General features: G+C 44.2%; 1 protein-coding gene across 1 annotated transcript in view; it reads left to right on the top strand.

Annotated features, from left to right (window-relative positions):
- ATAD2 (ATPase family AAA domain containing 2) overlaps positions 1-14,746 on the top strand; it is a 92,032-nt gene that overhangs the window by 8,384 nt on the left and 68,902 nt on the right. Inside the window, exons 2-6 of the mRNA XM_068237990.1 lie at positions 5,354-5,505; positions 11,191-11,243; positions 12,091-12,265; positions 13,620-13,722; positions 13,927-14,017. Coding sequence (XP_068094091.1) covers positions 5,354-5,505; positions 11,191-11,243; positions 12,091-12,265; positions 13,620-13,722; positions 13,927-14,017 — 574 coding nt within the window. The remainder of the gene's footprint in view (positions 1-5,353; positions 5,506-11,190; positions 11,244-12,090; positions 12,266-13,619; positions 13,723-13,926; positions 14,018-14,746) is intronic.

Genomic DNA, 14,746 nt, shown 5'->3' with positions numbered 1-14,746 from the left:
CCTCAACACTAGCGGCTTAACTAACAACATTAAGCTCGACTGAGATTTTCAGCTTGTGCTGCAAGGAGGGCACGTCTGAGTCAAGCGCAGATAGTACCAGACTGGTACTAGCACTTGACTCAGACGAAGTCAAAAAGCAGGATTTGCAAAAAATCGGGGGAAAATCGAATAAAATCGTGCAGCCCTAGTCACACTAGTCACTTTCTGTCAGTCAGGACTGAGTCAGCCACTTACATACCTGATATTTAACTCTTTCAGGCAGAGAAAGAAAAAAAGGAACACAGCATAGTTATTTGTGTGCTTGGCACTGTACATACACTTGTCCAGTGTTCTCCCCAGAAATTTTTTCCAGCCGGGTGGCATGAAAAAGTAGCCGGGTGAGGCGAGATGAGAATGCAGGGCCAGTGCTTCTGTGACAGACTCTGCTTACCAGTTACCACATAGGAGGTGAGCCGGTGACAGCCGGGTGGGCATCAAAACTAGCCGGGTGGAGCACCCGGCTAAAAGAGCCTGGGGAGAACACTGGATGTCTATCTCATGTCACATGTCACTTCGTGTATCCTTTAAACAAGGGCTGTGGAGTCTGAGCAAATTTTGGGTACCAAATCAGAGGTTTCATAAACTGAGGAGTCAGGGCTTGTGCACACTAAGGGCGGTTTCAACTTTTTTTTTTTTTTTTTTTTTTTTTTTTTCCAAGCGCAGGTGATTTTCAAAATCATCCTAAAAACGCTCGTGCAATGATTCCCTATGAGAGAGTTCACATCTGAGCAGTTCGTTTGCGATCCGCTCAGCAAAGCAGTGCCTGTACCATTTTTGAGGTGTTTTTTGCCTCAATGGAAGGTATAGGAAAAACGCAGAAAGCTCACAAAATCGCTTTGTGCAGCAATTGTGTTCAAGTTTTTAATAATAAATACATTGTATGTATTCTTTTCCGGGTCAAAGAGTTCACTTCCTGACTTGCGACCGGGAGTGAATTAAAAAATCACTCTGAGAAAGCGCTTAGAAAAGCAGTGGAGCGCTGGGAGGCACTGAAAAAATTGCGAAAAAATCGCAAAGCATTTGCGATTTCGGTTTTATGTGAACAAGGCCTCAGAGAATTTTTTGACAGATTCCACAGCCCTACCTTTAACAACCTGCCACAATAACAGTGCCCCACTGGATATTAGATAAGATTGCAGCAAAGATCTGATCTAACAGTCCTCTCTCCACCGCTAGTTTAGTACTGCTCTCTCACGTCACCCCAGCTGCGGTGTCTCCACTCTCTGGCTTGATTAATCTCAGAGAATCCTGGTCAATGTTTGATCGACAAAGACACTAATCAAGGGGAGTTTCTGAACGGCGAACGTTATGACCAGTCACACAGAAAAATGTGTGAATAACAGAAAACGGGAAGCAAAGAGTTAAGGTAGCCACGCACCATATCATAAAATGATTTAATTTTATGGCAAAACGATGGGTTGTCCTGAAAAAGCAAAACTTGTTTTGCTTTTTTCATTTGTTCGATAAATCTGATCAAATTTCCACAAACTGATCATCAGGGGGCTCTGTAGCTGATATTGTGGTGAAACCCCTCCCACAGGAAACTGTGAGGACCATGGTCCTGGCAGTTTCCTGTCTGTGAACCTTGTTGCATTGTGGGAAATGGCTGTTTGCAGCGGTTTCCAACTGCCAAAAAAAGCAAGCAGCAGGTACTTCCAGCAACATCACCTGCCAGCAGTAAAAATGTCACCATTTGATAAATGTCAGAATGTAAATCAGGGAGAGGAAAGATTTTACAATGGGCAAACATTGACTAAATCATTTATACATAATGATTTAGTCAATGTTATTAATAAGCGGGGGATCACTTCCGCATTGAGGCATGGCTAATGGCCACAGCCCTGCCTCACGCGCGTCAGCGCGTATCTCCGCCTCTCCCCCGCCCCTCTGTCTTCCTTCGCTGAGGGGCAGGGGAGTGGCGGCGATGCGCCGCTGATAGACGGCGCTGTGAGGCAGGGCTGCAGCCGTTAGCCCTGCCTCAACAGCAGCAAAATCTACAACCCAGTTGGTCGTAGTTTTTGCAGGGGGGGGATTTGGGGGGTAAGGGACCCCCGTTTAGCCGCGGGATAGCGGCGTTTTAGCAGGGGCACACATGCCCCTGCTGAATATAAGCACTGAAGCGAGATTTATTCTCGCTTCAGTGTCTCTTTAAGGCTAAGTTTACAGTGGGGAATTGAGGTGCATCTTAACCACTTTTTTTTTTTTTTTTTTTTTTTTTTTATAACATTGCATAATTCTGTCATATTTACAATTACAAGCAACACTCTACTGGGCTGTGGAGTCGGGACAAAAATCATCCGACTCCTCAGTTTATGAAACTCCGGGTACCCAAAATGGCTCCGACTCTTGACTCCTCGACTCCTTAGTCTAATATTTAACAGGGCTGTGGATTTTGTACAAAAATCATCTGACTCCCGACTCCGACTCCTCAGTTTATGAAGTCAACAACTCCGACTCCGGGTGCCCAAAATTACTCCGACTCCACAGCCCTGGTATTTTAAACTATAAAACAAGCAGAGCTAAGGGCTCTTTCACATCAGAGCTTGCGTTAGAGAACGCTCAAAGCATACGTTTTGTATGCATTTTAATGCATTTTGATATGCGTGGCACTGCAGTGAGTGTGCGTTTTTAATGCGTTTTCAATGCGTTACAGCACATAGAAAAACGCAGGTAATTTTTTTTTTCTTTTTAGTTTTCAACTTTCTACATTGTTCCTCTGTTGCATTCTGGGACTGATTGCCTGCGTTAACGGATTAAAAACGTGTGCGTTTTACTTTGACTAACATTGTAACGCATAAAGCTAGCGTCGGCCGAAAAACTGCGCCTGGGTGCAGTGTAACGCAACGCACAAAAAGGCTGCGTTATATGTGAAAGCTAAAATGAAAGTCTATGGACTTTCATTTCACCTTGGGTAACGCAAACTTTACCCGTTGCGTTGAAACGCAGAAAGTATGCCCTAATGTGAAAGAGCCCTAATGACCCGTTCAACACCCCTGCAGTAAAAATCTTACTGCATCTTACTTATCTTAATCTCTCTGTCTGTTTTTTTGATGTATGAGTGCTCCAGAAAACAGTCACCCAAGTTGGCTGGGATAGCTCAGAGAAGCTCTTTTGCATAGATAACTGAAGTTTAACTCATCCTGGACTGGAAACAATATTAGTAGCAGAGATATGAGTCTGTTCTATTTCTTAGCTGTACTACACTTACAAATCATTTTCTCGATAAGTTTAATTTCACTTCCCGACTCACATTTCCGGTAACCCGCGGGTACCTGACCCGATGCAAGCATTTAATGCAGGCCTCTTTTCTTTAAAGAGGTAGGATCAGCCATACTATGCCAGGGAAAAAAAAACACTTATATAAGTAGATAAATACTTGATCTACTTACATAACACATGTATTATACTGTCCACGTTTTGATTTCAGTGAATGTTATATAGTAAATGACGAGAATTCTGTTCCTGGTGGGGGCCATGTCTTTTGCCCACAGTTAAGTCTAACTCGTGATGTCATTTCTGCCCTTTACTTTTTTTCCTGTCTCCTCCAATCACTGAGTCACCTCAGCCTTGCTTGTAAACACAAGTGAGTAGGGGATTAGGTTTCAGATAAGAAGCTGGCAGGGGAATAAAGGGAAGAGGAGGAATAGATTATAGATAAAAAGAACCCCCAGCATGCAATTCTTTGGCACGACTACTAAAGGACCAGTGTTCCTTAACCTATTTTGGTTCCTGGACGTAGAAACTACGTCCAGGAACCATGCGCGCTCCCGCGGCCGATCGCGTGCGTGCACGCGCACTCCCGGCTGCGGATTCGGTAGCCACAGAATCAATGTATCGGGCTATGGTGCCCCATCACTGATTCCTCTCACCCACAGAAAAAGCGACAGCTTCTCTCGGAGGCTTCGCTTTTTCTGGCTGTCACCTCCCCCATGCTTCGCTCTAAGCGTGTGTTACGCTTAGTGACGCCATGTAAACAAACTCATGGCCGCCATCTTGTGGCCAAAAAGTAATACTACAACTGAATGTAAAAAAAAAATAGAAATTAACACACATTTACATTATAAATCTATTGTTTACCCCCCACCCTCCCAAAACTACCCAAGTAAAATGTTTACTATAAAAAAAATAATTAAAAAAAATTACAATTAAAAAAAAAAAAAAAACATGTAAATATTTACCTAAGGGTCTAAACTTTTTAAATATCAATGTAAAGATGAAATATTTCTATATGTTTTTTTTTATTTTAAACTTGTTAATAGTGATAGATGCAAAATGGAAAAAATGCACCTTTATTTCCAAATAAAATATTGTCGCCATACATTGTGATAGGGACATAATTTTAACGGTGTAATAACCGGGACATATGGGCAAATACAATACGTGAGTTTTAATTATGGAGGCATGTATTATTTTAAAACTGTAATGGCTGAAAACTGAGAAATAATGAATTTTTCCATTTTTTTCTTATTCTTCCTGTTAAAATGCATTTACAGTAAAGTGGCTCTTAGCAAAATGTACCCCCCAAAGAAAGAGGCAGCGCAGCACTTTTTTTTTTTTTTTCTTTCAAACCATGTAGCGAACCCAGGGCTCGCTACATGATAGCCGCTGAGCGGCGGCATCCCCCCACCCACTCCGATCACCTTCGGCGATCAGAGTAAGCAGGAAATCCCATTCAGAACGGGATTTCCTGCAGGGCTTCCCCGGTCGCCATGGAGACGGGGCGGGATGACGTCATAGGGAATCCCAATCCACCCCTCAGCGCTGCCTGGCACTGATTGGCCAGGCTGCGCAGGGGTCTGAGGAGGGGGGGGGGGAGCCGGCGGGTAGCGTCGGCGATCGCGTACTACACGCAGCTAGCAAAGTGCTAGCTGCGTGTAGGAAAAAAAAAATATGCAAATCGGCCCAGCGGGGCCTGAGAAATCCTCCTGCGCAGGTTACCACGAGCTGAGCTCGGGATAACCGGCAAGGTTAACTCTCCTTGCACTGGAAACCAAACAAGCAAACTTTTTTTTTTTCCTTTGCTACTAATGTTTGATTTCTTAGCTGCACTACACATACAATTCATTATTTCAGAAGTTTACTCCCATGTGCCAGCAAGGGCGTTCATAGCGCTCGGTTTGGGTGGGGAAGAGGCAGTGATTGCGATGTGTTGCTGTTTTTGACCACCGTGTACCGTTGCTGCGTGTTAAACAATGGCATGCGTTGGGTTACAGGTTCAGAAATAAGTGTGTGTGTGTGTGTGTGTGTGTGGTTTTTTTTTTTTTTTTTTTTATTTCCTCTCATTAATCTGTTTCATTTTTTTTTTCCCAAATAGGGATTGTTTTCTAATAAAGCCAATGACAGTCATAGTCTACGCTCATTAAAGAAGCAAAATACAGAGAATGGACTGAACTACTCCGATTCAAGCTTGGATAAGACGAATGAAACGCTGGCCATGAATCATACTGAGGAGAAAAGATGTTCCAGGTACTGTAACTTATTTCAGTGCACTGTCCTCTGACTCTCATCCTTCTAATGTTCTGTAGAGTGTGGAGACGGCTCCACTCTGTGCTGATAAAAGGATTTGTAGCTCTGGAGGTAACTGATTAGGAAGCCATGCATCTTGCGATATGGTTGTACGATCGACCATTCGATTCCATCATTTTACAGAATGGTGTGCTCCAGAATTCCCAATCGATGAGAGGGGCTGGAATCCTTTCGAATCTTAGTCAATCAAGCCGGGTAGAAAATATCGGTTGATCGCACAGGAATCACCTGCTGTTCTCGTGTCATTTGATTGACTCTGAATCGATTTTTGCATTCAGAGGATGGAGACACATCAGTCAGATCGAATGTGAAGGGGAATCGCATAGGATATTGTTTGTAGTGTGTGGGTCACTTGTCAGTTGACTTTCGTTCAACCATACTGAAGTTGATTGCTTAATAAAGTCGATCTTTGTCGATTGAATCAGAATAGATGTGTAGACGCTAGATGTATGGCTGCCTTTTGTGTGCTGTAGCTCCCTTCATCAGTCATATCTCCATCAGGAGATCTTTTCATGTCATGGACTAAAGAAACATTGATTTGTATGCGGTGGTAGTAATGTTGGCAGCCTACAGCAGTGATTACAGCGCCTGATTCAGGTGAAGCGCCCCAACTAATTCATGATGGAGGGTAAAATTACAACAGTCGGTTTTATTGGTCCGTGATTCCGTTAGAGAAATCCATTGACTTAATTGATTGCTCCTGATGGAAAGATGTAACTCGTGGAGGGGGTGCTAAATAGTGCTCCACAGGTGAGCGCTGTAATAAGCGCAGGAGATTTGGGCGCAGCCAGTGCCACCATAGGCCGTAATAGGAATTACGAGTATAGCGGCTCACAGTGAGTAACTTCACTGTAACACTGTAATTTGCCGGCTAGCAATAGCTGGAAGCCGAATTACATCATTCCCCGCTACCCACGTGGACCTGGAGGGGGAATAGTATTTAACGCCGCCGGGACTTGTGCAGCAGCAGGATAAGCCATACCGGATGTATCCTGCACCCAAGTCTCCTGGCGGAGATTTCGTATGTATGCCTATACGGGACCCCTGTGGAGTGTTGGCAGTGGAGCACACTCGCTTGTCTGCTGGCACAGTCTCTCCTGTGCCCTGTCTCCATCTCCACTAGAGCGCCTGTCCCGCATGAAGCAGCGGGCAGTAGGGATGTAGTAGTACATGGGGAAGCAGCGGGCAGTAGGGATGGAGCCAGGACACAGGAGGAGCGCCCCAGCAGACAAGTGAGTGCAAACTGCTGCCAACGCTCTACAGGGAGGAGCACTAGGTGGGGGGTTGTCTTTGCAACACGATAGTGGTTCCATAGATTTTAAATTTCAAGGTAAAATCTGATTGCTCTGTGTGGCAGTATTGATTCCTCTCTGATCAGATTTCTATCGAAGAGGGATTTATTGGTCAAATCTGGTGGCTATCTACTAGTGTATGACAACCTTGGTTGGTGATAACACTTCCCTTGTAGGGCCAGGGTCTCAAGTTCAGATCCCAGCCAGAACACTGCATGAAGTTTGAATGGTCGCAGGGAGGATAGCACAGACCAGTGATTAGGCCTTGTTTAAAAGTCTTTTGAATACATTTTTTTTTTTCTTTTTTATACACAAATGGACACACATTAGAGACCGTGTACATAGTATACAAACTCCTAGGCAGGTAAATTGCATGTAAACAAGAGATGTATGTATCTCTTCAGGGGAACAGAATCCATATTTATTCATATCATTCATCAGAGAGCAATTTAGTGTTAGTTTAATACATCTGTTAGTCACAGAACATTTATATCACGCTTTTCTCCTTGCAGACTCAAAGTGCCAGAGCTGCAGCCACTAGGGCACGCTCTATAGGCAGTAGCAGTGCAAAGGCCAGTGCACCCCAAAAGCCGCTAGCTGTTTTTTGAAGCGTTTTTTCAGAGCGAATCTAGGCATGTTTAGAGTGATTTTCTAAACATGCCTAGCGTTTTTTGGAGTGTTTTTGTGTAGCAGATTTTTTATTTTTTGTTTTTTTATTTTTACAGAAGCAGTTCAGTTACAGCTTTAATGTAACAAAAACCGCTTGGAAAATCTCTGATCTAGCGCTTTTCAGAGTGATTTTCCACTTTCCTATACTTTGAGGCAGAAACGCCTCAGAAAACTGCAAAAATGATACAGGACCCAAGTTTGCGTTTGGGGAGAAAAACGAACCGTTGTGGTGTGCACCATTCACATTCGTTAGCCAAGCGGTTTTCACCCTGCAAGCGTTTTTAAAGAGACTGAAGCAAGAATAAAACTAGCTTCAGAGCTTATATTCAGCAGGGGCATGTGTGCCCCGGCTAAAACTCCGCTATCCCGCGGCTGAACGGGGGTCCCTTACCCCCCCCAAATCCCCCCTTGCAAAATCTACGACCAACTTGGTCGTAGATTTTGCTGCTGCTGGAGGCAGGGCTAACGGCCGCAGCCCTGCCTCTCAGCGCGTCTATCAGCGCTGATTGCCGCCTCTCCCCCGCCCATCTCAGTGAAGGAAGACTGAGAGGGGTGGGCGAGAGGCGGAGATACGCACTGACAGACGCGTGCAAGGCAGGGCTGCGACCATTAGCCCTGCCTCACCAGGAAGAGATCCCCCGCAAAGAACGGAGGGGATTTGGGAGGTAAGGGACCCCCGTTCAGCCGCGGGATAGCGGTGTTTTAGCAGGGGCACACATGTGCACCAGCCCTAAGGGAGTCCTGCCCAAGGATCCTTATTGAAATAGGTGCTGGCTTTTTGAACCGGAAGAGCCAAGATTCAAACCCAGGTCTCCTGTGTCAGAGGCAGAGCCCTTATTAGCCTTGATAAAATCCCCCGACTGAGCATTCAGTCTGGCTTTGCTCAGGAATCATTATAGCTGGGTCTGTCTTCTCTGATGTCTTTTCAAGCCCAAGTGTGCCCCCTTCTGGCTCTGCTTTCCTGTTCTGTTTACTTGCAGCATCACAGAGAGCTGTGATGAGATGGGAGGAGCTGCTGGTGCCCAGGAGGGAGTTGTGTTTTTTTTTTTGTTTTTTTTGTTTTTTATCTATCTTTGTTAGTTATAAGCAGGGCTGTGGAGTCGGTCCAAAAATCCTCCGACTCCTCAGTTTAGGATTCCTCCGACTCCAGGACTCCGACTCCTCTAACTTGCATATTACAATTTTGTTGATTAAAAGTATGTAACATGAAATTCGTCTCTTAACTGCCAACGCTTAGGAATTTTACAAGACAACTGAAGTGAGAAGGATATGTAGACTACTATATTTATTCCCTTTAGACTAAAACTAGTCCTTGGTAAGAGTACTTGTAAAAGGTACAAACCGGAACAAAGAACATCTATCAGACCCTAGGCAATGTAAGTGTGGGTACATGTAAGAGTGATGTGCAGGTACTCTGCAGGGGAATGAGGAGATTGTAAACAGACAACACCTCTGTGTTCAATGTGCACAGCATTCTCAGTGGATTCCCTGCAGCTGTGGGGAGTGCATATGTAGAGTATAGTACTACTGTGTAACAAAGTAAACCTGAGACAGATGCAATTAAAGTTTTATACATACCTGGGGCTTCCTCCAGCCGCCTTCAGGATAATCAGTCCCTCGTTGTCCTCCTCCACCACCTGGATCTTCTGCTATGAGTCCAGGTACTTGAGCCAGTCAGGCGTAGTGCGCATGCACACACTCCACCGCCAGGAGCATACTACACCTGTGCAGCACTATTGCGCAGGTGCAGAATGTTCCTGGCTGTGGGAGCGGCATGCGGCCGGACAGCGCTGACTAGCTGAATTACCAGGACTCATAGCAGAAGATCCGGGTGGTGGAGGACAACGAGGGACTGATTAGCCTGAATGGGGCTGGAGGAAGCCCCATGTATGTATAAAACTTTACTTTTCATCCGTCTCAGTTACCCTTAAATTTGTCGTCACCAAACCAAATTTTAATAACATATCAAATTATTTGATTTCATCAGCAAAGGGAGTGCATACATTTGCATAAATCCGCATCAATGCAGAATTATTTCCATCTCGTTGACCATCTCTATTAGTGACACAGCTACACATCAGGCTTTATTCTTACAGCAGAGATGTTATTTAGTGTATATATAAGCGATTCCTGTGTACACATCATTCATATATATACACACACCACACACACACCACACACACCACACACACACACCACACACACACACCACACACACACACACACACACACACACACACACACACACACACACACACACACACACACACACACACACACACACACACACACACACACACACACACACACACACACACACACACACACACACACAATCACACAATCAGATATGTATATCTGACCTTAAAAATACGGGGACTGCTTTATTGAAGCAGCACAAGTAACTAATTTTGATTGGTTTATTTCATTTTTGTGGACTAAGCACAGCTATTACTGTATATATACTGTATATATACATTATTTTTCATGACTATTATCTGAGAAATAGAACATTTTATCATATTTTCTATTTTAATTACAGTTACAAATTCATTCGGAGTCGGTGCATTTTTTCCCGACTCCGACTCCAGGCACCCAAAATTGCCCGACTACGACTCAACGACTCCGACTCCGACTCCACAGCCCTGGTTATAAGAGGTTTTTTTTTTTAGAAATGATTTCATTTTGCACACAGCCCACTAAATAATATGCTCTGATGAACTATGTTTTGCATGGAATAAAACACAAAAACCGTCTCACCAGAGCAGGGAAAATACCAGGTATAATATTTAACCATTTAAAGGGGAACTGAAGAGAGAGGTATATGGAGGCTGTCATGTTTATTTCCTTTTAGACAATACCAATTGCCTGGCAGCCCTGCTGATCCTCTACCTCTAATACTATTAGCCATAGCCCCTGAACAAGCATGCAGCAGATCAGGTGTTTCAGTGGTTCAGACTTATAAGTCTGATCTGACAAGACTAGCTGCATGCTTGTTTCTGGTTTTAATCAGATACTACTGCAGAGAAATAGACCAGCAGGGCTGCCAGGCAACTGGTATTGATTAAAAGGAAATAAACATGACAGCCTCCATATACCTCTCTCTTCAGTTCCCCTTTAAGGACCGCAGTGATTGAAATCTACGCCCTGTTTTGGTGGGCTTTTGGCTGGCAGGGTGTAGATCACCGTCTGCAGCGCGCTTCCGCCGATCGCGCCACTAAAACCCGACAATTCTCGCCGCATCTCACAGGCTCTGCCTGTCTCTGACGGCAGATTCATGTGAGCCGGTCAGGAGCCGCTTTCATTGGCTCCTGACCCTCTCACTCAATGTAAGCCGTTCCCATTGGCTTACATTAAAAAACAGGGTCAGGAGCCAATGAAAGCAGCTCCTGGCCGGCTCACATGACTCTGCCGTCAGTCTATGTCCTGGCGGTGCTGATGGCAGTTGCGGTGGGTATGTGCGCCGATTCTGTCGGGATTGGACCAGCGGTCTCTGGTCCTTAAGTGCCCAGTGACCTCTGGTCCTTAAGTGGTTAAGATTTTAACTGTTAAATGCTAATTACGGTTTTAATGAAAGGAGAAGCTTACCAGAGTAGCTACTGTAAAGTATCTTATTTGAGCTATAATTTTCAACTTCAATCAATATTTGCTTTTCTTTTTTTAGGAGACTGGCTAGATTGCAGCCTGAGGCCGCTACAAATGGCAGTCACGAAGAAGGTAAAACTGAGCTGTGTTTACACCCGAAGCGAAAATAAACTAATGTAATAAACTATTGTATTTATCTTCCTTCTCCTAAAATGACTTTTTTAAGATATTCCAGTTTTTTATATTTTATTTTTAAATCCACTTTTTTTTTTTTTTTTTTTACAGTTGGAATTTTATCAGTGAGCGTCACACTGTAGTCACTTCCTGTCTGAGTCAGCCACTTACATACCTGATATTTAACTCTTTCAGGCAGAGAAAGGAAAAAAACACCGCATAGCTATTTGTGTGCTAGGCACTGTACATACACATGTCTATCTCATCATCTCACATGTCACTTCGGGTATCCTTTAAAGGGAAGGTTCAGGGACAGTAAAAAAAATCCAAATCCACTTACCTGAGGCTTCCTCCAGCCCGTGGCAGGCAGGAGGTGCCCTTGGCGCCGCTCCGCAGGCTCCCGGTGGCCAGGCCGGCGCGCTCCATTGTGCGTTTCATGCCGGCGCGCTGACGTCATCGAAGTTCTCCGGGCTGTACTGCGCAGGCTCAGTAATTCTGAGCCTGTGCAGTACAGCCCGGAGGACATCCGATGACAGCGCGCCGGCGTGGAACGCACAATGAAGCGCAGAAGAGGCCAGGTCGGGTGTGCCTCCAGAGACCACTGGGAGCCTGCGGAGCGGCGCCGATGGCACCTCCTGCCTGCCACGGGCTGGAGGAAGCCCCATGTAAGTGGATTTGGATTTTTTTTTTTTTTTATTGTCCCTGAACCTTCCCTTTAAGAATTGTTATTGGCCACATGGTATTCAGATGCATCACCTGTGAGCACCCACTAGATAAGTTTAACTTAATATTTTTACTCTTGCAGCATCAGAGGAGCGATCACCTGTTCCAAACAAACCATTGAAGCGGACCAGAAGTGCAGACAAAGCCACGCCCCATGAAGAAAATGGTGATGTGGAAGTACGTCGCAGTGACAGGATCAGGAGATGTCGATACACCACCATGAATCAGTCTGTGCTGTTTGACAAGTTAATTACGAAGTATGTAAAATGTTATGGTGTTTTTGATTTTTATTTATTTTTTCTTGTAAACTGCAGTATTGCTTTTGGAACAACATAATGGCCTCAATTCACTAAGCAGTTTAGACTAGTCTACTGATGGTTTTTAGTCTGATGAATTGGTCTGGTGCATCAAAGGGGAATTCACTATTGCCAAATATTTTAGGACAGTTTTTAGACCTGGTCTAAACCATTTGGTAATTAGGTGGGTAAAACGGGAGATGATCAAAAGATGCCATTTACAAACAAGTATCTATGATTGACATCCTTCTCCTCTGATGAGCTCTCCTCTGCATACAATTAAACTCCTGCATAATTAATTCAAAAGGTTCCATCCTCACATCTAAAATACCTCACAGAATTTACTTTACCAACAGAAATCAGCTGGTCTAATCGCTGTCAGAGAAAGTGGGCGTGGTTACGCTTTGTTTGGCTTTGAATTGTGAAATTACTGAATGTTAGACCAGGTCTAAAAACAGGTCTAAACATTACACCAAACAGTCAGTAGACTAAAAAGCATCTGTAGACTAGTCTAAACTGCTCAGTGAATTGAGGCCAACGTGGGCTAAAGGCTTTTACACGCTATGGGATTCCAGTGGCCATGCATTATACCACAGCACAGATCCTGCAGCTGCTGTCAGTTGTGACACTGACTCCATTCATTGGAAGAGCCTGCTTGCAGCTTTAGTAGGGGAGCATCAGAAGTTCTGAGTGGCACTGCACAACACACAGTGTCAACAATCCCTTAAAGTCATCAAATCAATAGAGCACTCGAGTGGCTTAAACTAAGGACACCCGAGGTGAAAATAAACGAATGAAATAAACAATTGTACCTATCTTCCTTCTCCTAAAAATTACTCTGTAAGCTATTCCAGTTTTATAATCTACTTTTTAAGTTTTTTAACTGTTTTATTGTTTTTGCTCAATCACACATTCATCATAAGTACGCCAGAGCTAAAATCTATGAACTATCGACCCTTTTTATCTCTTTATTGCTCTCAGAAGCCAATTTCTGCTAGGAAAGTGTTTTATAGTAGAAATTTCTTACCAGTGAGGGTCACACTGTAGTTTCTTCCTGACTGAGTCTTACATACCTGATATTTAACTCTTTCAGTCAGAGAAAGTAAAAAAGGAACACAGCCTTGTCTATCTCTCATCATGTCTCGTCACCTCGGGTAGCCTTTTAAAGCGATCCAGACCCGAAAAGTAAATAGACATACTTTCCTCATGCAGATTCTTGATTATGAACCTATCTTTCTTTTATGCAAAGTGCATAATGTTTACTGGTACAACACTTGCATGTGTATTCTTGTAATATCCTGGTTATGTCTTTCAGCACCGCAGAAGCCGTCCTTCAGAAAATGGATGACATGAAAAAGATGCGCCGGCGGCGTTTGCGGGAGCTGGAGGATCTCGGAGACTTCAATGATACTGAAGAGGTTAATTTTTTATTTTTTTTTATTACGTAACCTTTTTTTTTTCTGTGTATTTTTAAATTCAGCTCAAACACGTTTTGTTTGATAGCTTGTTGATTTTTCTTTAGTAAGGGAATAAACCTATAGGTTTGCATGTGACAAGAGTCCTTGGTGTTTACATAGTCACCTGGAATGTAGAATATATTATGGTATCTTTTGCTTTGTTAGGAGAATCTTGATATGTATTCTCGAGTGAAGAGAAAGCGTAAAGATTCCCAACTTGATGAAGAGACCTCAGACAATCAGGAGGAAAGTGGAGGTAAGTGTATTGTTTTGGGGTATGCCATTAGTCCTATATGCTAATGGAAGTTTGTAAATATGGAAGCACCAGTGTGGGGGGCAGGGGGGGGGGGGTGTGACTTAGTGCAGTGGTGATGCGTTTGCGCAGGTGGCCTGCATGCTTGAGTATGCACTGATGTACCTGTGGGCAGCACCTTAGTGTGGGTGTCACAGTTGTGGGTGGCGTGGCGTGGCCTGCATAATCGAGTATGCACTGATGTACCTGTGGGCAGCGGCTTAGTGTGGGTGTCACAGTTGTGGGTGGCGTGTTTGCGTTTCCTAGTTCTAAAAGAAAATTTAGGGTTTTTTTTTTAATTACATGTTGTGTAAAATGCCAAATCGGATGACAATTTGACTTCTGGAAGCCTTGGTACTCTATATAAAGACCACCTTTCTACTTTTTTGTTTTTGTGGGAATCATGGTCATTTTAATTACATTTGCCTTGTAATATGCTGCTTTAGGCCTCGTTCAGACTATACGCGCTGCCGTCCGCATTTTGGCAGCGCGTATAGTGTGCGACACGCAAGAACGGTAGAAGGGCATAGACAGCCCTTCTACCGTTCCCATCATATGCGCTGCGTGGCAGCGCGATTGCGCTATCGCGTGCTGCACGCATTTTTGGGAATCGCAGCGCAGATCCCATTCATGGTAATGAATGGGATCTGCAGCGCAGCGCATAGGAGCGCAGATGGCGTGCGATCGGACGCG

This window comes from Hyperolius riggenbachi, chromosome 5 (assembly GCF_040937935.1).
Source record: "Hyperolius riggenbachi isolate aHypRig1 chromosome 5, aHypRig1.pri, whole genome shotgun sequence".
In the NCBI taxonomy this organism is placed as follows: Eukaryota; Metazoa; Chordata; class Amphibia; order Anura; family Hyperoliidae; genus Hyperolius; species Hyperolius riggenbachi.
Note: the sequence above shows the minus strand (reverse complement) of the source record. Positions and strands in the feature narration are given on the sequence as shown.